Source organism: Mesocricetus auratus, unplaced genomic scaffold, assembly GCF_017639785.1.
Source record: "Mesocricetus auratus isolate SY011 unplaced genomic scaffold, BCM_Maur_2.0 Super-Scaffold_4256, whole genome shotgun sequence".
In the NCBI taxonomy this organism is placed as follows: domain Eukaryota; kingdom Metazoa; phylum Chordata; class Mammalia; order Rodentia; family Cricetidae; genus Mesocricetus; species Mesocricetus auratus.
The window spans coordinates 83,004,469-83,030,750 of NW_024429182.1; the positions used below are offsets into that span (position 1 = coordinate 83,004,469).

Below are 26,282 nucleotides of genomic sequence, written 5' to 3' on the forward strand. Positions count from 1 at the left end.
TAGTGAATTTAAGGCCAGCCTGGTCTACCTGAGACCCGCCATGCTTCTAGTCACATCCACTCTGCTTTATCTCTTCCTCAGAGACCCAAGAGTGCCTTGGAGCGCCTGTATTCAGGGGACCACCAGCGGGGCAAGATGAGTGCGGAGGAACAGCTGGAGCGGATGAAGCGACACCAGAAGGCCCTGGTCCGGGAGCGCAAGAAGACACTGAGTCAGGGAGAGAGAACTGGCATGTTCTCAGCCCGATACCTCAGCCAGCCACTGCCTGCAGATCTTGGCTCAGTATGTTAGATGGGGCTGGGACAGAGACCAGAGTTCCCCCCCAAGTCCCCCAAGCCTGTACATGTCGCCTCCCAGGGTGACCTACATGGTTGAGAGAACATTCTGAGGGGCTGATTGTCCACAACCCCAGCTGCACGTGTGAGCTGGCCAGAGGATGACCCGGATGGAAACAGAGTAATGGGGAGGATCTAGCAGCAGAGGAGGCCTCACTCATTCCCCACGCTAAGTGGGAGAGGCTACTCCGCTGAATTAAGGACTTGAAAGTGTAGGGTTCAGGTAGGAGAGGAAGATGGTGAGGAAAAACACAACGTGCAAGTCAACCACACAGACTCCTGAACTCCCAGGCAGATACTGCAGTCAGGGGAGGCAACTGAATCAGGAAGGATTGGTGCCCCCAACCCTGAGGTGCTCGTGGTCTCCCAGAGCCTGCGGTGCTGAGGCCTCGGCTACTCAGGAGGGCTGGGGAAATCGGTGCTGCCTCCTGATGACTGGCGCTGCACCTGCCCATGGTTGCCTTAGGCCCATTGTGGAGACATTCCATTAGGCTTTTGGGTTTGGCGCCCCTAGTTCCCCAGCCCTCTAGCCTGACTGCTCTCCCTAATTCATTGCACAAGCTCTTTTGCTTCTAGTGTCGCCGGCCGCTCATTGCCTCTAATCCTGCCTGATTGTCTTTACAGACGCTCTGATTGGCACTGGGCCTACTCTAACCCTCCAGTGCTGTCTCTGACCAGGCGTGTATTAGCAGCTCTTGTCTCCTAGCCTAGCAGGCATCCTAGGTGTGGCTTACCTTTCCACTGCCCTGCTTTGTGTAGGCCAACTACTGATAATGCGTCCATCCCAAAAGCTGCTCTCTGAGGACCATAATCATTAGCAGAGGTCTGGGCATTGGGAATTTATCAGATTCCATGCCTTACACTGGACAGTAGACATGAACATTAGAGAGTGCACATGTAAGTTTTACAAAGTCTGAGGCCATTTGGTTTCAATTCCTCCGATCCCATCACACAATTAACTCCTTATAAGCTTTTGCAATTCAGATGTAGTAACTTGAATAGATAGCAAAGTAACTGTATGCAGAGAGCATCTCTGCGTCTGTCTGTTTCCAAAGTACTGGAATAATGTCTTTAAAGGCTATAAACCCATTAACTTTTAAGCTTTATAAGTATCATATGGGATAATCCTGACTTGCTATAATCTGCTCTCTGAAATGCAGAGAGTATCTCAAAACCATAACTCCAATACCTTGTAATTTTTCTTTAAAAAAAAAGGCTTGTGTAAGTCTTATCAACGCCAATAAACATATTGCTTCCTATGACGGATTGGCGTGTTTCTTCCCCAGGGCCCTCTGCAGAGTGTGGTGAATTTTTGCTGTTTGTGGAAGCAATCAGGCTGGGTTTAAATGAGGACTTGTCTCTATTTGAGCACTTGTGAACGTGTAAGAAAATGTGTGTTTTCTTTGTGAGCCATTAAATTTATCCCTGAACTTTAATTGCCTAATTCTTCCCAACTATAATTGGAAAGCCATCCCCAAACAATTCTATTGGTTGGACATGGAGAGCTTGAGCTTGTGCATGAATGTGTGGACCGGGCTGATTTGGCGATGGGCTTGGAGTGGGCTGGGGGTGTGAAGCATCTATGGCTGCTGGGCCATTGTGAGGTGAATGGATTGAGACAGAGGAGATACTTGATGCATAGTATCCTTCTATCTTCATACGACCAGCCCTTTGTTCTCTTAAGGACGCCATCTTGGAGCTGGGCACAGTGCTTGGGTAGATTTTTCCCTCCTGTGAAGAGACTGTTGATACAAAGTTACCACTGTGAAATAGCCTTGGAGCAATTACGTCTGACCCCACATATAGTTTTAGTTTTAGTTTGTTTTCTAGTTTAAGGAAAATGTCTTATCTCAAATGGTTACGGTTTTCCTCAGCGGTTGGCTACTCTGGCCACCAGCTAACTCCTTGGAGCTGGCTAGAACTCTGCAGCCCTGCTGGGATGCAGGCCCCCACTTGCACCAGCCCTCCTGAGAACGCCCTGTAGAGAGATCATCCCCAAGCACTTGAAGGCTGGGAAGGACTTGTTTGGTTTGTTTGGTTTTTTTCCCCTGTTGTGCTCCTGGAGTGTATGGCTCCTAAAGCAGGAGCCCTTGGGGAAAGGAGTTTGGATGGGACAGGACCAGTGTGAGCATAAAGTCATGTGTGTTCCACCAGTATCCTAAGGATGCACATTTGAACACTCAGAGGTCTTAGATCAGAACACAGCCAGCAGCGTGGAAGAGGCTGCAGGATGGAGCAGAGGCCTTGTTTTCAGTTACACACACAGCTCCAACACCTGCCTAATGTCTCAAAGGTCCGTCTTCTCATGAACGCCAGGCCTCAGGGCCCTGTGTGACTCGTTGACGGGTCAGGAAGTGAGGTTAACCCTCTCCTCTGTTGCCAGTGGAAGCGTGAACAAGATTTTGACCTGCAGCTGCTGGAGCGGGCTGCTCAGGGGGACAGAAAAGACAAAGAAGATGGCTGGCTGAAAGTGCAAGCCACACCCGTCATGGAATTGGACCTAGAGCCTCAAGACTATGACTTGGACATCAACAGAGAGGTGAGGATGGGGGCTTCCTTCCTGTTTCTGAGAAGCCATGGACTTAAGGTTCCTGGCCTGACATGCAGGCTCACCCAGTCAGGGTTCGGCTCCGCTGTGGACCAAGAAGGTGCATACATGAACAGTGGCTTGAGACCATAAAGTCGTCAGTGTTTCAATTAATGTTTAAGCCTATTTCTGTAATTGGGAGCAAATTGTGCCCCTGTTCTCTTGATGGTGATGTGGGGAAGATTAAGTTTCCAAGAGGCTTAGAAAATGTTCCCTGGATCATTAATGGTGGCCTTTGCAAATGGCTTGTTAGGCAGATTGGAGTTATCATACATGGTGTGAAACAGAGGACAGGTCTGAAAAATCACAGAAGACATTTGCAGCTAGGACTAGAGCCAATTTTGGTTTGAATTCCTTTGGTGCTCTCTGGTGGCTCACTTGCCTCATGACATGGCAGGCCTAGGAAAACAAGGCAAGAGAAAGGAAAGGGTGCCACACTCTCTAGACATCCCTGTTTACTTTTGGTCTGTGGGCAGTGTCTGCAGCTGATTTGGTCCTTTGCCTACATAATACTGGGATGGCACATGTAGCCATGTATACATGTTTGCTATGTGAATTTTCAGTGTCTCCAAACCTTTGTGCAGGGACTTGGCCTACTGCATTTTCCCCTTGGATGGGACTCATAAGTCTTCCACAGGTCAGATTGACAGGCCTCAAGTGCCTTCCTTAGGGGCGGGGGTGCCACTATTGTAGTGTGTGTGTGTATATGTATGTGTGTATGTATTTATGTATGTGTTTTAAAACCTGGTCTCACATGTGCCAAGCACACAGAACTACATACCCAGACCTCCTGTTTCCAAGAGACAGGGCAGATCCCTTTACAAGCTGGTTCTGCCAATGGTTAGGGTTTCATGAGGGAGAAGGGCTCTGAGAACCAAGAACAGTGTGGGTAAGTTGATGCTTGAGTAACTGCATTCTTACTCTTGCTCCAGCAGCCAACAAGGCCTTTTCTCTGACAACCTAAACAGTGGGAGCCAACAGTCTGGGCTTTTCTCCTTCACAAAGCACCTCCGTGTGCTTGCTACCTTGGCAATGCAAGGGTGCCCTCTGGTGTCCTAATTGGCCTGCCAGCCCAGGGAGAATGTCCTTTATCTCTAACCTAAATCCTGCTACAATGTAATCCACTTCCTTCCTCTAGGTTGGGGAATAACAGATATTTCTTGCCACCTTTCAACAAAGCAAAGGATCACATGGGTTCAGTTCTTTTACAGAGACTGAAATCAACCCAGTCAAGAGCAAAGAAAACTACTTTGAGGCAAATTAAGATCACATTTTTTTTTTAAATCACAGGCTTAAACAGTCCTAAAAGTGTGATCAGAGTTTTGCAGAGCTCTAGCCTGTCAGTTTAAAGGAGAGACTCTTACTGGTTGGTGCTGGCAAGATTACCTTTACATTTTTTATTTTTCTTCAAACTTGTGTGTGTGTGTGTGTCTGTATGTGTGTGTGTGTGTGTGTATGTGTGCTTGTGCACCATCTACCCTTGAGTATGGGGGCAGAGACAAATCTGTAGTTAGTTCTTTCCCACCATGTGGGTCCCCAAGATCATACTTGGGTCATGAGGCAGCAAGCAGCCTTAGCTCCCGAGCCTTCTCTCCGACACATATTAGGTACCCTGTAGGAAAGGTGCTGTGCCAGCTGAATGTAGGTAGTGTGAGGGGAGGGCTCTTGTCACCTGGGAACCGAGGATCACTTCTGTCCTTGGGTGATGTCCCCTAAGGTTAGCGGTGAGGTTTCTGGAGGAAAGGGTGAGAAAGCTTGTAGTAAAGGTGACAGGCTGAGGGGGAGGAGGCAGAGTACTAGAACGAGGGCCACCAGCCCTCATCCACTGAGGCTTTATTGAGGTGAGTGTAAAATCCGCTCTGCCCAACCGTCTGAAGACAGCCTTGGTTATTAAGCAGTTGCATGCTGTTACTGTTGGTTTAAACTTTTCAGTCCCTCCAGTCTGATCTGTATGCCCCCAAACTCAGAAGTGTGTTTGAGACCGGTTCACTACCAGTGAGTCCTCACTTTACCAATCAGCTTTGGGTGCTCTCTAAGTTGCCAGGCTCTGGTTCGTCTTGTTTTGTGTGTTTATTTGGTTGGTTGGTTGGTTGGTTGGTTGGGTTTTGTTGTTGTTAGCTGTTTTGAGACAGGATCTTTCTAGATAGCCCCAGCTGGCCTGAAACTCCCTGTGTAGACTAGAGATCCACTTGTCTCTGCCTCCCTCACAAGTGCTGAGATTAAATGCAAGTGCTATATCCCAGCCCTGAAGCACTTTTGTAGGTCAGGGAGGACTCTCCCTTCCTCCCTCCATCCATTGATCCATTATCTATCTGTTATGGAGGGTTTTCTGAAGGGCTGCTCATTGCCAGGTCCCTGAATTAGATAGGCAGAAGAAAGGCCCTTAGGTGTGAAGGACACTAGAACTCCCTCTGTGTGGGTGTGGCTGGAGAGTCTGGGGCCTTGCGTATAGCACTAAGTGGTCCCTGTGAGATGCTCAGTGTGTTGCTTGCCTTGCTGTTTCCCTTGGCCTCTAGAAAGCTGCCTAGCATAATAGGAAGAGTGTGCTTTTGTGTGAGACCCAGGTTCAAGTCGCTGGTTCCACAGCTGCTTCACTTGATGATCTTAACAAGTTTCTTCACCTTTGTGCACTTAGTTTGCTTCCTCACAGGGTAGGAGGGGTGGATAGACAGGTCTCAAATCAGGGCACCCAAGCTTACTCTCCATCCTACCACCCGGTCCTCTTCCCAGCTGTCTAAACCAGAGAAGGTCTCCATCCCCGAGCGGTATGTGGAACTGGACCCTGAGGAGCCACCCAGTCTTGAAGAGCTGCAGGCACGGTACCAGAAGGCTGAGAAGATACGAAATATCCTCACCCGATCAAGGTCAACCCTTGCTAGTTCAAGTCTAGAAGTCTCACAAACCCCATGTCAGGTGATAGCTCAACCATGGGAGACCAGGGTCAAGCTGACTGGCTGATAATTTTTTTTTTTTTTTTTTTTGGTTTTTCGAGACAGGGTTTCTCTGTGGTTTTGGAGTCTGTCCTGGAACTCGCTTGGTAGTCCAGGCTGGTCTCGAACTCACAGAGATCCACCTGCTGGCCGATATTTTTCTAGGCTTTATTTCACACGAGTTTCTCAGACTGAAGGGGTTAGGCAGGTACTCAGATGAGAAAGATTGACTCAGTCACCTAAAAGGCTCTGGAGAACTTGTAAAGAGTCCCTGCCCAAGGTCCATGCCCTCAGATCTGTCCCCAGTGATTGACAAGTATGAGCTATCAAGCCAGACATTAGTAAAGTAGACTCAGTCACCTCCTCTTATGATCCTTTTAATATTATAGCTCCATAGATGGGCCCAGGCCAATCCAGAAGGCGTTAGACTAGGCTTTGGGCCTGTGTTCCTCACACAGACTCCATAGATGTGGCTCAGTTTTGTCCTGGGGGTGCTAGGGGCTTACCTATTTCCTGAACACTGAGCTTGGACCCAAGGAAGTGAATTTTCTGGCCCGTGAGCTTCCCTTCCAGAGTTACATTGCCCATTTCATATCTGGATTTATCAGGAGTCACTGGATGGAGCCCTTAACTTGAGGGCTATAGGAAGAATGAAGCTATATTCACTATAGGTTTGGGGGGAATAGGCATTCCTGTTGTAGAAGAAACCAGGCAATGCACATCTGATGCCCCCAAAGTGTTGAAGACTCCTCTTCCCACAGCCAGGGAGACACTCCACATGTGAGTCTGAAGGCCAGAGTGGTGAGACTCACGGCTTCTCTCTGGTTCCCACAGCATGTGCAACCTGCAGCCCACAGGCCAGGACCGAAACAGCCTGGCAGACCTGGACTCGCAGCTGCAGGAGCAGGAGCGGATCATCAACATCTCCTATGCCCTGGCCTCAGAGGCCTCTCAGCGCAGCAAGCAGGTGGCAGGTAAGGCCGTGGGTGCCAGTCTCCCGGGCCCAGTTCCTGCCTGCTGCTCCCAGTATGACTTGTGCTAGAGCCAGGAAGTGAGCAGACATTGGCAGTTAAGAGTATATTCTGTGTCCTACCTGACCCAAGCAGGAGAAGAGCTGCCACTCTGCTCCGTGTTTGCCAGCTCTGAATCAAGTGGACAGGGCTCAAGTTTCTTTCCTTGGGAAGAAGGAGACAAGTGATGCTGGAGGAGGGATTTCTTGGTGGGGCAAAGCAAAGGGGCTCCTCTGATCTCTGCCTAGAAACCCTTCCTTGGTCCTCAAGCCAAAGCCGCTCATCTTGTCAGTGACCCTGTAGCAGAAAGTAGGAATTAGGACTCGAGGCTCTGCCAGCCTAGGCAAAAGAATATCACAGTGGGGACTGGAGAGATGGCTCAGAGGTTAAGAGCACTGGCTGCTCTTCCAGAGGTCCTGAGTTCAATTCCCAGCAACCACATGGTAGCTCACAATCAACTGTGATGAGATCTGGTGCCCTCTTCTGATGTGCAGGAATACATGCAGGCAAATGCTGTATACATAATAAATAAATCTTTTTTTTAAAAGACTATCACAGTGGTGTAGAAGCAGCACATGGCTGTGTTGTGTATTAAGGCTGCTTTAAGTACATTCCTGTAATCCTAGCTGTCAGGAGCTGAGGCAGGAGAATTGTGGCATATATGCTATAGGCTAGGCTAGCTTGGACTGCAGAGTGAGACCCTGTCACAAAGAAAACAAAAGAGACACTGTCAGGCAAAGAAACCTGGGCTCCCTCCTCCACCTGCATCTCCCTCCCTGTGGTCCCTTCACAGTCCACTCCATGTAGTTTGTCCCCTGATGAAGAGGCTATTGTGTATATATGGATGATCCTGGCAAGGTGTACTTCAGGGATGGATGGTAAGAGGACCCAAAGTGCTGCCATTCTCTCTACTGCTCCTCTAATCTAATTGACCAAGGATGCGGCCTGCAGGCCCTGTGGCTGCTGGCCCTGGGGAGTTTGGTGCGGGGAAACAGCTTTGGCATCACGTCAGGAGGCCCTGTGAGTGACTAATGACCAGGACAGATGCCAGATTCTGAAGATAGACCGGTTCTGTCCCCATGCCCTGCCCCTCCAGAGTTCCTAGAAATCCAGCCTTATGTGTTGGCTTACATCCATAATCCCAGCTAGGGCAATACAGGCAGGAGGATCAGTGTTTTGAAGTTATTCTTGATTATGCAGCAAGTTCAAGCCCAGCATGGGCTACACTGAGGCCCTGTCTCAAAACAAAGCCAGACTAAACCAGATTCTGAGATCTCTGCTGTCATTGCTCCATCCGAGACATGCAAAGGGCTGAAAGAGGTCTGTGTTGCTCTGTGCCTGGGACTCAGGCAGCCCCTCACCTGATGATCCCAGAGTGCATCTCAGCAGCCTCTGACCTCTCCCTGTGAGGCTGCCCCTCCTCTCCGAGCACTCTCCTCCCAGCTATGCTCACTCTCACTCTGCCTCCACCAGATCTTGGGTGGTACCAGGGATTGAACCAGGACCTCTGGTACGCCAGGCTGATCCACCAGTCACTGCGCTACATTCCCAGCTTCCTTAGCTTCCTCCCACACAACTGATGACTCCAGACCTGACACCCTTCTGTCCTACCTCCCAGCCTACACGTTCCTTCTCTCTTTCTCTCTCTCTCCTGAATCAGAAACTACAGGCAAGCTAGACCCCGTGGATCTGCCCCCAGGATCAGGCCATCAGTTGGGAACAGGGGGCCAGGCCACGCAGTCCTGCCAGGCAGGGCACATGGTGGTGTGGGTGGACAGATCACTCTAACACACCGCTTGATTCCTGTGTGCTCTGTCTAGTGCAGCAGCTGGCCCTCCTCCCGCCTAAAGCCCCCCTGTCCTCCAGGACGGTGCCACCTTACCCCCCCTTAAGCAACGGACTGCACTACACCTTTGTCTAACACCTTCCAAGTAAGAGCCCCTGCCTGGCTTTCCTGCTGCAATGCACCCCATAGTCTGAGCATGCCCCTCCTGCCTTCCCTCTGCTGCTGAGCTGACTGCAATGTCATCTGCTGTTGCTTCTTTCCGTCGGTGCCGCGGCCGCTGGGGGGGGACCTGCCTGGACAGTAGGTGGTTGGAGGAGATTCATTTTTTAGGAACACTGACCTCAGGCCTCAACAGGGGCTGCCATCACAGGTGCTGTTGTGCTGAAGTACCTTGGGGAAGTTTCCAGCCCTTTGACTTTAGAATATGATGTTGCCATTTATGGAGTTCACGCTGAGGAACTGTGCAGTTGAGGTACAAGAAAAAGGTTGCCCAAAAAAAAAAGCTTCTCATGTTTTAAGTGAGTTTAGAATTTTGTGTTGGACTGCATCCACAGATGTCCTGGATCACATGTAGCCTTTGGGCTATGGGTTGGACATGTCTTCTAGGGCCCTAGGTGCACCTGCCCATTTCTCTTTCCCAAGGCAGCTTGATACCCCAAAGACCACATAGGCCGTGCTGCCAGTCTCCAGGCAGAAGAGTCAGATCTCACTCTTCTGTGGATTTCTCAAAGGGACTGAAGAACTGTTAAGGCCAGAATTACACAAGAAAGGCATCCGAGAGGTCCCCTCACACAGCAAAGCCTGAAACTGTACCAGTCACTGAGTGCCTTAGGGAAGAGACAGGCAAGTCCAGGACCACCACCCATCAGGATGCTTGGTTTGACCTGGACAGGTAGGGAGGGGGTGAAGGAAGAAGCCCCCAGGGGTCAGCTGCCCCTGTCTGTACCCTCACCTGGTTCACAGAAGTTACACTAGCAGTCTGCCTTGCTGTGGCTTTGCAGAGTTCCCTTCTCTTTCCTTAACTGGATTATGGTTAACCGTGTTGCAGGACTACTGCATGCTAGACATTGTGCTGAGTATCTCCTAGTCCCCACAGGTCCATGAAGCTGTTCCCTCTGCTGTATAGATGAGGAAATGGAGCTCAGATGCCCAAGGGACTTTCCTAAGGAGTTGAAGCATGTGTCAGGATACAAAGCCTTTTGGTGTGAGCCAACTTTTGTTCTCCATGACTGCTGGCTAGTGGGCTCATCTGGGCCACCCCTTTAAGCTCCAGGGATCTGCAAAAAGGGTGAAGGGGACATCACTTTGCACTAGGACCCTCCAGCTTTGGATTGTTCCTGCTTCAGAGCCAGTAGGCCCTAGCCTGGCCCTCAGGAGGGGTAGAGTAGAGGACTGGAGCTGCAGAATTTCACAGAAAGCTCCAGCCGTGGCCTTTGTAAAGTCCTACAGGATTTGCCAGGGCCCCAGTTGTATGTATGCTTTCTTCTTAGAAATCTGAGCAGGCAGGGGTGCCTGGGAGAAGCTCCACTCACCCTAGATTTTCATGCCCCTTGTGTTAGGATTTAGATATGCTCTTCAGAGCTCAGCCATGCCTCTTCCTCTCATGGGACCACAGGCAGGTTAGATCATTCTGTTCTTAGGTTAGAAATATGAGAAAAGAATTAAAACAAACAAAAAGCAAATAACCAAAGCAAGCAAGGTCACAGAGGCTGGGCTATTTAGTCTTCTAGAGAATGAAGGGCAGAGCCAGTAAGTAGCCCAGTGGCTGGCCCAGGTCTCGGCCTACTGCAGAGGACACATTTGTGAACTAGCATGAACTAGCTTCCTAGAGGTAGAAGGAAAATAAAACCCAGTGTGCTGGGTCCTAAAGCCAAAGGTCCCTCGACAGCTGCCGCTTTGCCCCATGCCCCTGCTCTCCTACTCCGTCTGCCAGCCGTCATGTGTGTGCACAAACATGCCCACTCTGATGACAGGAGCAAAGGTCTGCCAGCCTCTCACTGTCTCCTATGCTTTTTGCCAGCCAAGGCAGTAACAGACCCATGACCCAGTGTGCAGAGGAGAAGTCTGGAACCAGGGGCCCAGCTCAACCAGCATCTTCCTGAGACACTGTCTTTTCTGCTCCAATGGGAACCCTTCCAACTGAACGAGGGCTGTGGCTGGAGGAGAGAGCAGCCCACCCACCACGGTGGGTGCAGCATGGAGCAAGGGCTCCATCCTAACACGTGCCCATTTGTTTCAGTCCAGATTCCTTTTTACAGGTGACAGAAGCACTTTTGATACACGATGTGAAATATACTGTATTTTAGAATCAGAATATATTTTGTAATGCTCACCTCAAGGGCTGAGTGGCTGGAAGGTGAGTCTGCAGGGTTTTGTAGCCACACATAGGGATTCAGGTACTACAGGGGTGACCTAGTGGGTGGGGAGAGGGCAGGACAGGCGGGGGCCCCAAAGAGCGGCTGGATTTGGGCATGTGCTTCTAGTCATTTTCAGGGTTAGGCTTGTTACCATGCTCCCTAGGAAATGGGAGGCAGTTGACTATGAGGTCAGCATGTCCTGTCAATGCCCAGCCCTGGAAACTCCATCTGGATGGCCCATGGAGCCTGTCTGTGCCTTGATTCTGTCTGAGGAACAACCATGTGTGTTCAGAAGCTGTGGCTTCTTCAGCCTGGCTGTGAGGCAGTGAAGTTCTCTCAGCAAAGAGAAAAAACAAAAGCCACTGTGAAATGGAAAGAGATGCGCCGTAGCAATAAATTCCTCATGGGTGGTGTCTGCATTCAAAGGCCTAACCTGACGTCACCCCTCCAGCCAGGCAGGACTGAAGGGCCTCTGCTGCCTGCTGTGGGGACACCCAGGACAGCTTCCCTGGGACTGGTGACAAGGGCTGGCAGGGCCAAGGCACAGGACTTTGACCTGACTCCAGCCCGGCTGAGGAGGAGGTGACCATGCCAGACACAGTGTTCTTGGCCCCTTATTTAACTTGTCTCATGATATTCTATATACACGAAGCATTGATTAAAAGAAAAAGAAAAAAGAAAACCACCTCCATCGGGTGGAGCCACATTTTAAATGAGAATTTCTTTGACTATGCTTAAAAGGAAAAAAAATCCTTGAATATATTTAGAAGTTGCTGTCTATTTTTAACTAACTCCATATGCTGCCAGTATCAACTTCATGACATTTGCCAAAATAAGATTTTATTTTTGCCTTTATAAGATTTTGTTGGGAAAAGGAAATGAATATTTTGCAAGAACAAGTTAATTTAAATAAAAGTGTAATGGTTTGCAGAAAAAAAAGAAGTGATGTACAAATTAAAATATTAATGTGATCCGTGTCATTTCTTGCTGGCTGTGTTCATCTACCATGGCCTGTGTGTATTCTTACCCTGTGTCAGCTCTCTGTCTCCTACTTACTCTGTTCACATCCCTCTCACTGACAACTTGAGTGACCTTGGAGGCCTGAGAGGTAAGGATCCTTGTCCCAACCCAAGGCAAGAAGCCACAGGGCTGTGGACCCCCATGTGGGACTGGTTTGGGCTGGCCAGCCCCAGTCTATCCAAGGTAGCACAAGGGGTAAACGGGACCCCGTCCAATCCACACACTGCCCATTCCAATTAGGCTGTTAGTGATGGACCATTGCAAACTGCATTTGCATCTAATTCATCTTGACTTGTGATTCATGCTTAAGGCAGGGGGGCCAGTTTGGTTTAGGGATGTGTGTGGTTTCCAAGCTTCTGCATGGCCAAGTAGTGTGTTGGAGGTTTGAAGAAGCCTTCCAAGTATTTAAACTGGAAAAGTGGATTCCAAGGCATTCTGGACTGGCAGAAAGGGGCCACTTAGCCACTGACCATTTTGAATTTAAAAATAAAAAATACTCTTCTAGTTTTAAGCATTAGCTGAAAATGTCACATAACAGATTAAAGCAGGGAGGGGACAATTCTGCAACTGAATGCAGTCGCTTGAGAAAACAAAAACCTACAGTTGATGTCCACCCCACGGGGGAACGTCTGTAGTAGTTTCCCAACAGAACCACATTGGCAGTTTTGAACTGTTGGTTTTAGTTTGTGTTTCACTGCTATAGCCCTGTGTGTGAGAATGTGGCTGCTGTTCTCAAGGTTCTCCACCAGGGGGGAGGTTTACACTGTTTTAGGAGAGTTGTGGCTTCAATTTAAATCCTCAGAGAGAGGGAAAGGACTTTAGTCAAACTCAGTGCAAAGCACTCAAAAAAAAAAAAAAAAAGTCACAGGATGGTGTTATCTGTGTAGGAGGCAATGTGGCCTGATGCTTCCCAGTCCCCTGAGAGGACTGGCTGCCGGAAATAAGATGAGGTCATCTTGGGGCTGGGGAGATGGCCGAGTCAGGAGAGTATTTTCTACAGAAGCATGAGGACCTTAGTTCAGTTGTTAGAAGCCAAGTGAAAAGCAGGCTTGGTGGTATGCACCTGTAATCCCAGTCTTGGAGCTCACTGACTAACCAGCCAAGCTCCAGACTCAGTGAGGGAGGCTGTCTCAGCAGGGTAGAGGAGCAAGAGAAATGGTTGAGTAGTCGAGAAGACTTGATCTTGCAGAGGACCTGATTTGCTTCCCAGAACCCTGTGTGGCTCACAAAGCTGTGTAGCTCCAATTCCAGGGTATCTGATGCCTTTTTCTGACCTCCATGGGCACTAAGCACACAAGCAGTGCATATGTGTACACAGAGGTAAAACACTCATACACATAAGTATAAGCAATTGAGGAAGAAACTGGACATGCGCCTACCTTCTACACATGCATGTGCACCTACACACACGTACATATAAACTCTACTTACGCAAAGTTAAAAACGAGATGGGGCCATTTGTATGTGCACTTCACGATTAAGAACTGAGTGGCCCAGCATTTCCAAATGTGTGTCCTTACAGACCCCAGGGCCTTAGCAGAGTGGTAAATAGTGGGGGTGTGAATGTGTTCCTGTGTCTGTTCACTAATCACCTTTTATTTATTTGATGTGTGAGAATGTAGGTGCTGCACACGTTCTGTGACTCGCATGTGGAGGTCAGAGGACAATTTGAGATTTAGCACTCCTGCTATGTAGGCTCCAGGGAACCAAACTCAGGTCATCAGGCTTGGCAGCAAGAACCTTTACCCATTAAGCCATCTCTGCTCCCTTCTTAATTCTGACTCTAACTTGGGCTCCAGGTGAGGCCCAAGCTGTCTTGTCTAGTCATGGCCAGAACCAACAAGGACATGTTAAGATCAACTGTCAAACAGGAACTGGGAATAAAATCTCCTAATCCTCACTTGACCTTCCAGAACTGCCTGCATTTTTACCATACCCAAGATGCCACCTAGATAAAAACACTTTATGTATACAGTTTGTGAAGTATGCTGGACTGAGGTGCAGGCCTTGGATACCTTCTCATGGACAGAGTCTTGGCAGTTTAGGTGGCAGCCAAAGGTCATAGCATCGTCCACCTGTTCTCCAGGGACCTCCAGATTCCCTGAGCAGTGTGTATGAAGGAGGATGACAGTGATGGATACAGACTCTGGCCCAGCCAGCCAGCTGCTGGGCTGCAGGAGTTCCCTACAGTAGCAGCACAGTACCCTGCGCTAAGTCCTTTTGTGTTCTCACCAAGGGTGGGAACGAAACAGCAAATTATTTGTCTAATCCACAAAATCACATTTCTGAGACATAGTGGGCCAATGCTGGAAGCCGTCTGCTTCAGGACCGGTACCACACGGGGGCTTTGCAAGGGACTTCTCAGGTGGTTCTGAAAAGAACAAAGGGACTAGGCTGGGGAAAATATAGAAAAAATGGCAGCCCCTCCCAGCACGGTAAACATGCCATCACTTTGCTGCCTGCACTCAAAAGGCAACCACTTTCATTGCTCCCCTAGCAAAAGAAACCTTTCTTCAGAGCGAGTGGCGGTGTACAAAGGCAGAGCACAAAATGTACGCACATCAGAGTCCCCGCAATTCTGTTTGAACAAGCATATTGATTGGGCCTGACCCTGTTACATTTTTTCCCTATTATTTGAAAAGGTGCATCTAAGTGTAGTGAATTGAATCGACGGGACTGAACTTTCCACGAGAACTTCTGAGGTATTTCTTTAGTTCAAAGCTTTTGAATTTTAAAGGGCATTTTTAATATGAATCTGTTGAGTATTCTTTGCCACAGCCCAACAAGGCATGTTAAATGCAGATGAGGCTGGAGGAGGAGGCTGGGAGTGTGGGTAGAGCCAGAGGCTGCAGGGCATGGACCAGCCCTGCCTTGTGGGAGAGCCAGGCTTTGCAGAGAGGGCAAGCCCTAGGGTGGGGAACAGCATAGACACTAAATGGGACTTTTCCGAGTATGAATCCAGCCTAGCCACACGACAGGGATGTCAGCTCTTCTGTGGAGGAGGCTGTGTGCTGCTCAGAGGCCCACTGTCCCACATTCTTAAGAAGCCGAGAAGGAACGAGGCAGGCAAAGTCCGTTAGCTGAGGTCCCAGTGTGAGTTACCACACCTTGCCAATGTCTCCCAGCCCTAGGCAGACCCCTTCAGTCTGTCACAGGTGCTCTCCTTCTGAGCTCAGAGTTGCATCTTAATCCTTCATCGATCAGTGTCTTGGGCATTTTGCTATATGTGAGTCCCTTGTGCCATTCTAGCCATGGTCCCTGGAACCATCTAGAGGCCTCATTCTTCTCAAACATAGTTTAAAAACTCTTGGCCCACTTAAGGCTCATGCTTTCCCTTTTAAATTAATAATAATGACTATTATTATCTTATGTATACTGTTGTTTTGCATGTGTGCACCATGTGTGTGCAGTGCAGAAGAGGACATTGCATCCCCTGGAGTTTCAGACAGTTGTGAATTGTTGTGTGGGTGCTGGGAGTTAAACCCAGGACCTTTGGTAGAGCAGCCCCCCTCCTGGCTCCTTGGTCTGAGCTTCTGTTTGCCTGTGGAGACTTTGACTCTCAGAAGCATTTTCTTCCTAGACCCAGTGCTTAGGCAGAGTCAGCATCCCCAACACCCAAAGAATGCAGGGCATACACATCTCTGCAAAGTCCTCTGGGCAAAATTACTGTCTCAAAGACGGTCGGTGGCCAGGGGGAGTCGCTGTAAGGTCAGAGTCACTGCAAAACTTGGCTCGTTGTGCCTGTCTCTGCCCAGAAATGCAGGAGCCACGCCCACTGCAGTCCAGTACCCACCCCCAAATACCTTGTCCTGCTAGCCTCTGACATTGAAATTCATCCACAGGCTTGTTTTCTTGGCTTTCACTTTCAGGCCTCCCACTGAGATCAGTGGTTTGGACCATGGTAGCCAGGGGAACAAAGGTAGCAAGCCTGGGACTCCATGGGTATCCCTGACTGAGAGCTTGGCAGTCCTCTTCAGCCTGAGTTCCCCAACTGACAACTTCTGCTGGCTGGGAAAGTGCTCCAAGATGGCCTCATGCCCCTGCACTCCAGGAAAGTGGTCCCTTCCTGGATTATGGTCATCTCCCCACGCTGCTACCCCTGGAGGTACCAGAGCATCTTTTTCTTTACAAGTATTTTTACCTCTACCCCAGCCAAACTCATGGTGCACACACAGGGAGAAGTTTGATGCTCTGGTTTCTATCTCTTGGCCCCAAAGCAAGGCCGGGAGGTTGCCCAGGATTTCCTCAGCACTGCCCAGGTCCTTTCTCTTTGAGCTTAGCAACTGCCTCAGTGTCTATCCCTGCTCAGGGATCACACCCCATTTCAAGTAGCTACTGCTGTGTAGTCAGGCATCCCAAACTTAGTGTTTTGTTGGTTGGTTGGTTGGTTGGTTGGTTGGTTTTTCAAGACAGGGTTTCTCTGTATTGCTTTGCAGCCGGCCCTGGAACTCACTCTGTAGACCAGGCTGGCTTTGAATTCACAGATATCCGCCTGCCACTGCCTCTTGAGTGCTGGGATTAAAGGCGTGCACCAACACCCAGCCAAACTTAATGGTTTAACACCATAATTATCTATCATGATTGTGCAATTGTCAATCCAGGCTTATCATCCGGGCAGATTTTCAGTAGAGGCAGGCAGTGGATTGGCTGAGGTGGCTTTTTCACTTTGGTGGCATGGCAACAGGGCTGTCTTGATAAACTGGGATGACTGAGTATCTACCTCTACCCAAGACTCCTCAATGCTCTGTGACTGCTTAGACTTTCTTGGGAGACACGGACTCTTCCCTTAGTTGGTTCCCTAGGAAATCAAGAATGCTAAGCCTTTAAAAATCAGGCATGGTAGCGTACCTGTAATCCCAGAATTTGAGAGGTTGAGGCAGGAGGATTGCGGGTTTGAGGCCAGACTGGGCTATATAGTGAAACTGTCTCAGGGGTGTGGAAGGTGGTTTGGAAACTGTGTTGGGTGATTTGGATGGGAAGAGAATGCGTCTTACGGGCTCCTGTGTTGAGTGCTTGCTACCAGAAGGTGGTGCTGTTTGGAGAATTGTTGGAAGCCTTAGGAAGCTGGGCGCTGGTGTGTTCCCTGGCTGGCGCCAGCTGAGTAGCCTCTGCCCCATGCTTCCACTGCCACATGTTCTGCTTCAGTGTCCAGGATCTTGGTATCTGTGGAGCCAAAAACAAAAGACTTTGAAACAGTGAGCCAAAAGAAACCCCTCATATCTTAAGTTGTCTTCCTCGGGTATTTGGTCACAGCGACACAAAAGTGGCTAGTGCACACCTCCAACCAGAGAACTTCTGTTGTGTTTGCTCCCATCTCCCCCAACGCCGCCTGTCCCCCTTGGCCAGCCTGTGGGGGTCTGGAAGACCGCTCTTTGCCTGGTGCCCGGCTGATCACAGTGTTTGCTGACTGCTCCCACAGCAAGAGGGAAAGGAGCAGGCCGGTGACGGCATCGACTCTGCCTCCTGCTTGCCGGCTTCCCTGTCTTCCGGGAGGGCTAGTCCTGGGACACCTTTCAGTGACTGGGAATGGTCATGGTGAGCCCCTGGAGAGCTGGGAAGTGAACCGCGCATATAAAGCACTTCACTTATGGAACTTTCGGTTGGGGGAGGGCATGTGAGAGGGGGTCAGAAACTTACCTACCTCAGATGCTCCGAGGTCTTGCTTCTTCCCACTGGCATCCAGTCAGACTCCTTTGCTAGGTTTGTATTACTCAAGATGCTTGTTACCATTTGAAAAGATTATATTCATTTATTTATTTTGGGGGAGGGTGGAGAGGCACTCATGCCACAGCATATGTGTGGATGTCAGAGGACACCTTTAGCTATTGGTTCTCTCCTTCTATTATGTGGGTTCCAGGGATCGAACTGAGATAGTTGAGCTTGGTGGGAAGTGCCTTTGCTTGCTGAGCCGTCTAACTGGCTCTGTTACCATTCGTTATGTCAGATACTTCATGCTACACTCTGTGGCAAGTGTGATTATAGCAATGTTGGAACTGACTCAGAGGTTAAAGGGGTTTCTACCAAGCCTGACTACTTACCCGAGTTAGATTCCTGGGACCCACATAGTGGAAGAAAGACGCAGTCTGACTCCCATAAGTTGTTCACCACCTTCTACACACATGTGTACTCACACACTTTTTACAAGGTTTAATACACACACACACACACACACACACACATACACACACACATATATATACTATGAGCCTACATGTATGTATATGAACTATGTGCATGCCTGGTGCCTGCAGAGGCCAGATGAGGGCATCAGATCCCTGGGAACTGGGGTAGGTGCTGAGAACTGAACCTAGGCTCCTTTAAATAAATGCTCTTAACTATTAAGTCATCTCTTTAGCCCCTAAATAAAGGTTTTAATGAAAAAAATATAGCAAGGTGTTCTTCCAATTCTAATCACTGAGACTTGGTCCGGCACAGGCTGGTGGGCTGCAAGCCTGTTGTTTTCAACAAATCTTTCCAGTTTACCAATAAATACTTGGGAGCCAGATGCTGGGGTGAAAGCCTGCAAGTTCGGAGAGGCAGAGAAAGCACCCAGAAGACTTCTCCTCCTAGGCCATCCAACTCGCCTCCTCAAAGTGAATGTCCCTTCCTTCTCCTCACTGTGTCTCTCCACCCTCATGACTCCTTACTCTCTATGGTTTTTTCCTTGTTCTTTTATTTGGGGGGAGTGGAGCTTTTGAGGCAGGGTTTCTCTGTGGCTTTGGAGACTGTCCTGGAGCTAGCTCTTGTAGACCAGGCTGGTCTCGAACTCACAGAGATCTGCCTGCCTCTGCCTCCCAAGTGCTGGGATTATAGGCTCTCGCCACCACCCGGCCTATGTTTTTTTTCTTAATAATCCTGTGTTCGTTTCCTATCAACTGGCTGCTTGCTCTGCCTCTTGACCTATGGTTGAGTTCATTTAATCCTGTTTACGATATTCAAGTAGAAAGCTCTTGGATTAGTTTGTGCTAGAGGTGAGGCACACCATAGCTGGGAACAGGTTTTTCCACTGAATAATGCCATCTCAGGGTTCATGGTGTGATCAAATATCCTGCAACAGGGCTTCCTTGGCAGTACTGGGACCAGGACAGCCTTGGGGTGTTTGTGTCTGAGCTACATCAAGCAGAGGTATTGTCTACAAGTAGGATCCCACCACCTCCCCTGCCTGCTGCCCACACTTGGGCCATGGTTGGTCAGCTCCCATCTAAGGTGAAGGGCCTGAAAGGGGAGAGTACCATGCATGGGGAGCCAGCCTATCCAGAACCCAATTCTGCTTCCCCAGCCCTGGCTCTTGGGGCCTGTTACTCTTCATCTGCTTATTAAAAAAAGGTGACTGCTGGTTTTCCCCACATCAGTTTATTGTGAGGATTAAACGAGAGTGCATTGAAAACGGTTCTTGGATTGACAGGCAGTGGTGGCGCACACCTTTAATCCCAGAACTCAGAGAGGCAGAGGCAGGTGGATCTCTGTGAATTTGAGGTCTTGAAAAACAAAAAAACAAAACGAAAACATGGTTCTAGGTGAAACAGTGTCTTTTTTATGTATTTAATTTTATTTCTGTGAATTGGTGTTTTGCCTGTATAATATGTCTTTGTGGGGGTGTTGAATTCCCTGGAACTAAAGTTGTAACTGTCATATGGGTGCTGGGAATTGAACCCTGTCTTCTGCAAGAATAGCTAGTGCTCTTAACTGCTCAGCCATCTCTCCAGCCCCAAGATAGTGTCTTAATATATAGCCTTGGCTGTGGAGTTTGCTGTGTAGATCAGGCTGGCCTCTTCTTCCAGAGTGCTGGAATTAAAGATGTGGACGACTACACCCAGCTGAAAATGGCTTTTTTTTGAGGGGGGTTGGTTTTTTGAAATAGGATTTCTCTGTGTAACAGCCCTGGCTGTCCTGGAACTCACTTTGTAGATCAGGCTGGCCTCGAACTCACTGAGATCCGCCTGCCTGTCTCCCAAGTGCTGGGATGAAAGGTGTATGCCACCAGCACCACCACTACCATTGGCTTGAAAATGGTTCTTGATGTCATAGGAAACACTAAGAAAAAAAATATATGGTTGGAGAGATGGTGCAGTGGTTAAGATCACTGGCTGTTCTTCTAGAGGTCCAGAGTCCAGTTTCCAGCATCCACATGGCAGCTAACAAGTGTCTATAGCACACATTCCAGATGATCTGGTGCCCTCCCATGGGCACTGAATCCCATACAAGGCAAAAAAAAAAAAACACCCATACACATAAATAAAAGTAAATAAAATCTCAAAAGCTTAAATATATGTGTGCATACATACATATTTACAATTGTTTATCTACACCTAAGTTATAGTAATATACTGTATATCAAACATCTAGTCTTTTTCTTTGTAAGAACATAAGCTGTGGGCCAGTGAGATGGCTTAGCAGGTACAGGCATTTGTCACACAAGTCTGGAGACCTGAGTTCAATCCCTGGATTTCATAAGGGTGGGAAGAGAGAACCACCTTCACAAAGATGTACTCCATCCTTCACATGTGCATTGTGGCACGCATGTACATGCACACACAAATAATAATAATAAAATTTAAGTTGTATGAGAGTAGGATATTAACTTATTTTCTTATTACCCTAGTGTCCACGCAATCACTAAAAATCATTGTTCCATGAATGAATGATGACGTCCCATTGCTAGGGACACTTGTCTTAGCTCCCAGGAAGCATCCTACTTCCCTGAGCAGTGGTAAAAGCAGCAAGTATGGAATCCTGCAAGCCAGACTTACCCCCACCAAGCTTCGGTTTCCTCACTTGAAAAATGGCACTAGCAGTGTCTGCTCTGCCTGGGTCGTCAGGGAGCCCGCTCCAGGTCACTGTTGTGCACAGCCCCTGGGTGGGGAGCTCCCAGTCCGTCACCTGCCACTTTTGCCCTGGTCTGACCCCTTCTGTGAATGGCAGACTTGAAGTGGGTCACCCAGATTTAAGCCCTTCCCCTCTAAAGGGCAGGCCAAGGAGCACAGGTTTGGGGGTCCTCCGCTACCCCCTCTGCTCTGGCCTTCTGCTCACCCTCTGCCATCTCAGGCAGTCACCTGCAGCAGCCCAAGGCTTTTGAAGCTAGGATTCAAGGAACCTGGCCTCGATGGAGCCGCCTCCCTAAGCCCTCCAGGTGCAGAGGACAGGCGGGTCCTTGGAGGACGGCTCCTGCAGCCCTGCGGCTGTCCACCTGACATCACATCAACCTGTGTAGTCCCTTTGATGTCAGTCCCCAAACTGGAGCCTGGCGCCCTGCTCTGAGGACCCAGGCTTTGAAGTTGGCCTATAAATTGAGCTTTCAGGAAGAAAGTTGTCTGTTGTGCCTCAGAGCTACCAGCCGGGCCCTGTAAAGGCACGCGGAGTACCGTGAGTCCCTGATAAATAATTCTTTCTGGGTCCAAGAAAGAGTCATTGCATTTAAAGGGAAGGAAAATTCCCTTGACCTTTTCATTGAAGTTGGGGGGATGGGGGCGTTGGAGACGGTTCTCGTGTCTTCTCATGAAAGCCACCTGGGGAAGGCTGGTGGTTTCTGAGAATAAGCCCCAGTAGCCACCCTGCAAACAAGCTCTCTTGACCCCAGGTACTCAGTCACCCTTGCCCCTCCTCTCCCTGCTCTGCCACGGTGTGACCAGTGAGACGTAGAACCTCGTACAGGAAGTGAGGCCTCGGTCCCTCAAGGCAAACACTGCTGGAAATGGTGGGGTTTGTGACCCTGCTTTGTCGTCTTTTCCTTCCAGTGTCTGACTGTCCAGGGCTGAGGCCATCAAGAGGATGCTGTGGGTTCTCACCCAAAGGAGGCCCAGTCATAGGCACTGGCCACAGCTCACTGCATTTGCATTGTATGCCCTCATGTGTTGTGTAGACAAAGCACAGTGCACACATGGCAGGTACACAGAGAGCAGACATGTGCCAGGACACCAGCTGTCCCCAGCTGGACTGCTCAGGAGGTCATTGCTCCACCTTTGTGACCAGCTTTTCTTTAGGGTTTACCTAACCCAATGAAGAAATGACAAAGACCATGCCTTTGCAGTTGTTGGTTGCTTGGTTTGGGTTTTTGTTTTTTTTTTTGGTTTTTTTTTGTTTTTTTTTTTGCTTTTGTTTGTTTGAGATAGTGCCTCACTATGTACCTCTGACTGACCCGAACCTCACTATGTAGACCAGGCTAGCCTCAAACTCACAGAGATCTTTCTGCCTCTGTCTCCAAAGTGCCGGGATTAAAGGCATGCATCACCATGTTCAGCTCATATGTTAGCTTGCCTTGTGTTGTGAAGTTATTTTTCTCATTGCTATGACACATCACTGCATAGTCCAGCCCAATCTCAAATCTGTTCCTGAATGTTGGGATTATACATGTACCAGCATGCCTGGCTCAGAAATTTTAATAAATATGATCTTCCATTCACTTAGTCAAATCTGAAAGAATATGACTCCCATCAAAGGTTCTCGAGTCAGGCTGTCACATAAGCTTGCGAAGTTCTGGGCTTAATTCTCAGTTGTGGGAGGGGGGAGAAGTCCAGCTGGGTATGGTAGCATCCTTCTGATCTCAGTACTTGGGAGACTAAGGCAGGAGGATTACCCGGAGTTAAAAGCCAGCCTAGGCTATCCCGTGAATTTAAGGCCACTATGTATCATTATATATATATATATATATATATATATATATATATATATATGGAGACTATCTTAAAAACATATGTGTATATGTGTGTTGCTGTAACGATAAACGGCACACTTGTTGAGGGTATAGATAACTGTTTATTGTAGAAATTACTTACAAGAGAAAACAGGCAACTCAGATGAATCAAGTAACTTTCTTGCCACCGAACCGGAAGCAGAAAAGAAAGCGAATGCAGCTCTGCTGTAGTCTTTTATAAGAACCTCCGTACATGCCTCTAGCCATGCCCAAAAGTGGCAATCCCCATCAAAATTCCAGCACAATTCTTCACAGACCTTGAAGAACAATTCTCAACTTTATATGGCAAAACAAAAAAGCCAGGATAGCCAAGACAACCCTGCTCAACAAAGCTATGTCTGGAGGCATCACCATCCCTAACTTCAAGCTCTATTATAGAGCTATAGTCCTGAAAACAGCTTGGTATTGACACAAAAATAGACAGGTAGACCAATGGAATCGAATTGAAAACCCTGAGATTAATCCAAAAACCTATTAACACCTGATTTTCGACAAAGAAGCTAAAATTATACTATGGAAAAAATAGCATCTTCAACAAATGGTGCTGGCATAACTGGATATTGGCATGTAGAAGACTGCAGATAGATTCATGTCTATCGCCATGCACAAAAAAACTTAAGTCTAAATGTATCAAAGACCTCAACATAAATCCAGCCACACTGAACCTGTTAGAAGAGAAAGTGGGAGGCACCCTTGAACGAATTGATACAGGAGACTGCTTCCTGAGCATAACACCAGTAGCACAAACACTGAGATAGACAATTAATAAATGGGACCTCCTGAAACTGAGAAGCTTCTGTAAGGCAAAGGACACAGTCAGCAAGACAAAAAGGCAACCCACAGATTGGGAAAAGATATTCACTACCCCCACATCTGATAGAGGACTGATCTCCAAAATTTACAAAGAACTCAAGAAGCAAGTTTCCAAAACACCAAAGGATCCAATTAAAAAGTGGGGGACTGAACTAAATAGAGAATTCTCAATAGAGGAGTATAAAATGGCTGAGAAACACTTGAGAAAGTGTTCAACATCATTAGCCATTAGGGAAATGCAAATCAAAGCAACTCTGAGATATCATCTTACTCCTGTCAGAATGGCTAAAATCAAAAACACTAATGACAGTTTGTGCTGGGGAGGATGTAGAGAAAGGGGAACAGTCCACTACTGCTGGTGGAAGTGCCAACTCGTACAGCCACTATGGAAATAAGTATGGAGATTCCTTTTTTTTTAAGACTTATTTATTATGTGTACAGTATTCTGTTTGCATGTATGTCCACAGGCCAGAAGAGGGCACCAGATCTCATTACAGATGGTTGTGAGCCACCATGTGGTTGCTGGGAATTGAACTCAGGACCCCTGGAAGAGCAGTCAGTGCTCTTAACTTCTGAGCCTTCTCTCCAGCCCCAGGAAAATGAGACTCAGTCTACCACAAGACCCAGCAATTCCACTCTTAGGCATATACCCAAAAGATGCCCATTCACACAACAAGGATGTCTTTTCCACTATGTTCATAGCAGCATTATATGTAATAGCTAGATCCTGGAAGCAACCTAGATGCCCCACAACTGAAAAGTGGATAGAGAAAATGTGGTACATTTACACAATGGAGAAAAACAATGGAATCTTGAAATTCGCAGGCAAATGGATGGCACTAGAGGAAACCATCCTGAGTGAGGTAACCCAGATACAAAAAGACAAACATGGTATGTACTCACTCATATATGGATTTTAGCTATGGATCAGGGGAGTGTCAGCCTACAATCCCAGTGCCAGTGAGTCTGGGAAACAAGGAGGTTCCCAAGAGATATGCATTACACCCCAGAGAAGTGGAATGAGGCAAGATCTCTTGAGCAGATTGGGAACATTGTGGGAGGGGAAAGGGAGCCAAGAAAAAGAGAGGGTGATAAGAGGAGGGGAGAAGAAGACATGGGGAAGCAGGAAGGTTAAGTTGAGGTAAGAGTAGAGGAGAGCAGGATGAGAGATACTATAATAGATCAAGTCATTATAGACTTGAGGAGAGAGCTGACACTAGTGAGATCTCCAGAGATCTACAAGGATAACACCAACTGGCAAACTAAGCAATAGTGGAGAGACTACATTAATAGCCCCTCCCTGATGATAGGGTTGATGACTACCTTATATGCCATCCTAGACTTCATCCAGGGACTGATGGAAGCAGAGACAGATACCCACAGCTAAACACTGAACTGAGCTCCTGGAGCCTAGTGACAGAGATAGAAGAGTGATGAGCAAAGGGGTCAAGACCATGATGGTGAAACCCACAAAGACAGCTGACCAGATAAGGAGGAGCTCTTGAATCCCAGACTGATGCCTGAGAAGCCAACAGGGGACTGATCCAGGCTCCATGAATGTAGTGTCAGTGAGGAGGCCACAGAAATCACTAGGGCCTTGGGTAGTGGATCAGTGTTTACCAGTGTAAACAGTATACGAATGATCTTTGGGAGCCCATTCCAAATAGAGGGATGCTCTCTCAGCCTGAACACATGGGGAAGGGCCTAGGTCCTGCCCTGGATGAAATGACAGACTTTGAAGATCCCCCCCAAGGAGGGCCTCACCCTCCCTAGGGAATGATGTGGGCATTGGGTGGGGGGTTGGGAGAGCTGGTGGAGGGACAAGGGAGGAGGGGTGGGAGAGGGAACTGGGAGTGACATGTGAAGCATTCATGTTTCTAATTTAAATAAAAACATGTATTAAGAAAAAAAAAGAACCTCCATACACGTCTCTAGCCACACCCAAAAGTGGGCCTGGCTAGCGGCGTAGTTCACCACCCTGTCTAGTCATGCCTAAAGTGGGTGTGGTTAGCACCATCCTTTCCTTACTATATCCGTATGAGCCTCTAGCACGCCACTTGGCTAATGGCGCATCCTAAGTCTCCTCCTACATATGTGCATAAATACATAATTATATAGAATATATAATGTGTATATAATTCTTTAACTTTGAATTTGAAGAATTGTTTCTTCCTTAATAAAAGGAAAACAAGATTACAGGAATAAAGAAAATTTCAACAGAAATGATGTACATTATTATGCAACATGTCTTTTTTTGTTTGCTAGTTTTTTTTTAATTGTTCATATGTGTATATGTGTCTGCCTGCTTGTCTGTATGTGTACTATGCATGTGGAGGTGACCACAGAGACGGGAGAAATGAAGAATGCTGGCACACAGCTCACTGTATCCTTTTTATTCAGTCTAGGACCACAGCCTGTGGGGACACACATTTAAGATGAGTGTTTGCTCCTCAGTTAAAGTTCTCTGGAAATGCTCAGGAGTGTCTCCCAGGCAGCCCCAACGCCACTTGACAGTGGAGATTAACCATAGGATGCATTTGTTTCTTTCTTTCCCATTGAAGATCAATCATGCTTATGATAGTCAGGTTGTAATTCCCCTCCCTTCTGCTCTGTATCATACGCACTGTATGAACACCTACCTATCCCTTTCTTCTGCACTGCTGAAGGACTCCTGGGTGCTCCATGCTCAGAGCTGCTGCAGATAATATTGCAAGCACCTAGGTCATAAGTGTATCTTCAACGTTAAAGCACCAA

At 48.1% G+C, this 26,282-nt stretch overlaps 1 protein-coding gene across 16 annotated transcripts in view; it reads left to right on the forward strand.

Annotated features, from left to right (window-relative positions):
- The window catches only part of Plekha7 (pleckstrin homology domain containing A7), a 189,976-nt gene extending 178,050 nt beyond the window's left edge, over nt 1–11,926 (forward strand). For 11 of the 16 annotated variants that reach the window (XM_013117524.3, XM_013117525.3, XM_013117528.3 and 8 more), the window contains 6 exons: nt 82–282; nt 2,719–2,874; nt 5,653–5,786; nt 6,687–6,826; nt 8,683–8,793; nt 10,669–11,926. In XM_013117524.3, the coding sequence (XP_012972978.2) occupies nt 82–282; nt 2,719–2,874; nt 5,653–5,786; nt 6,687–6,826; nt 8,683–8,783 (732 nt within the window). In that variant the 3' untranslated portion in view covers nt 8,784–8,793; nt 10,669–11,926. Of the gene's footprint in view, nt 1–81; nt 1,598–2,718; nt 2,875–5,652; nt 5,787–6,686; nt 6,827–8,682; nt 8,794–10,668 lie in introns of those variants that run through there. The other 5 variants (XM_013117526.3, XM_005075632.4, XM_013117533.3 and 2 more) reach the window with 3 other exon arrangements.
- Nucleotides 11,927–26,282: the final 14,356 nt, after the last annotated feature.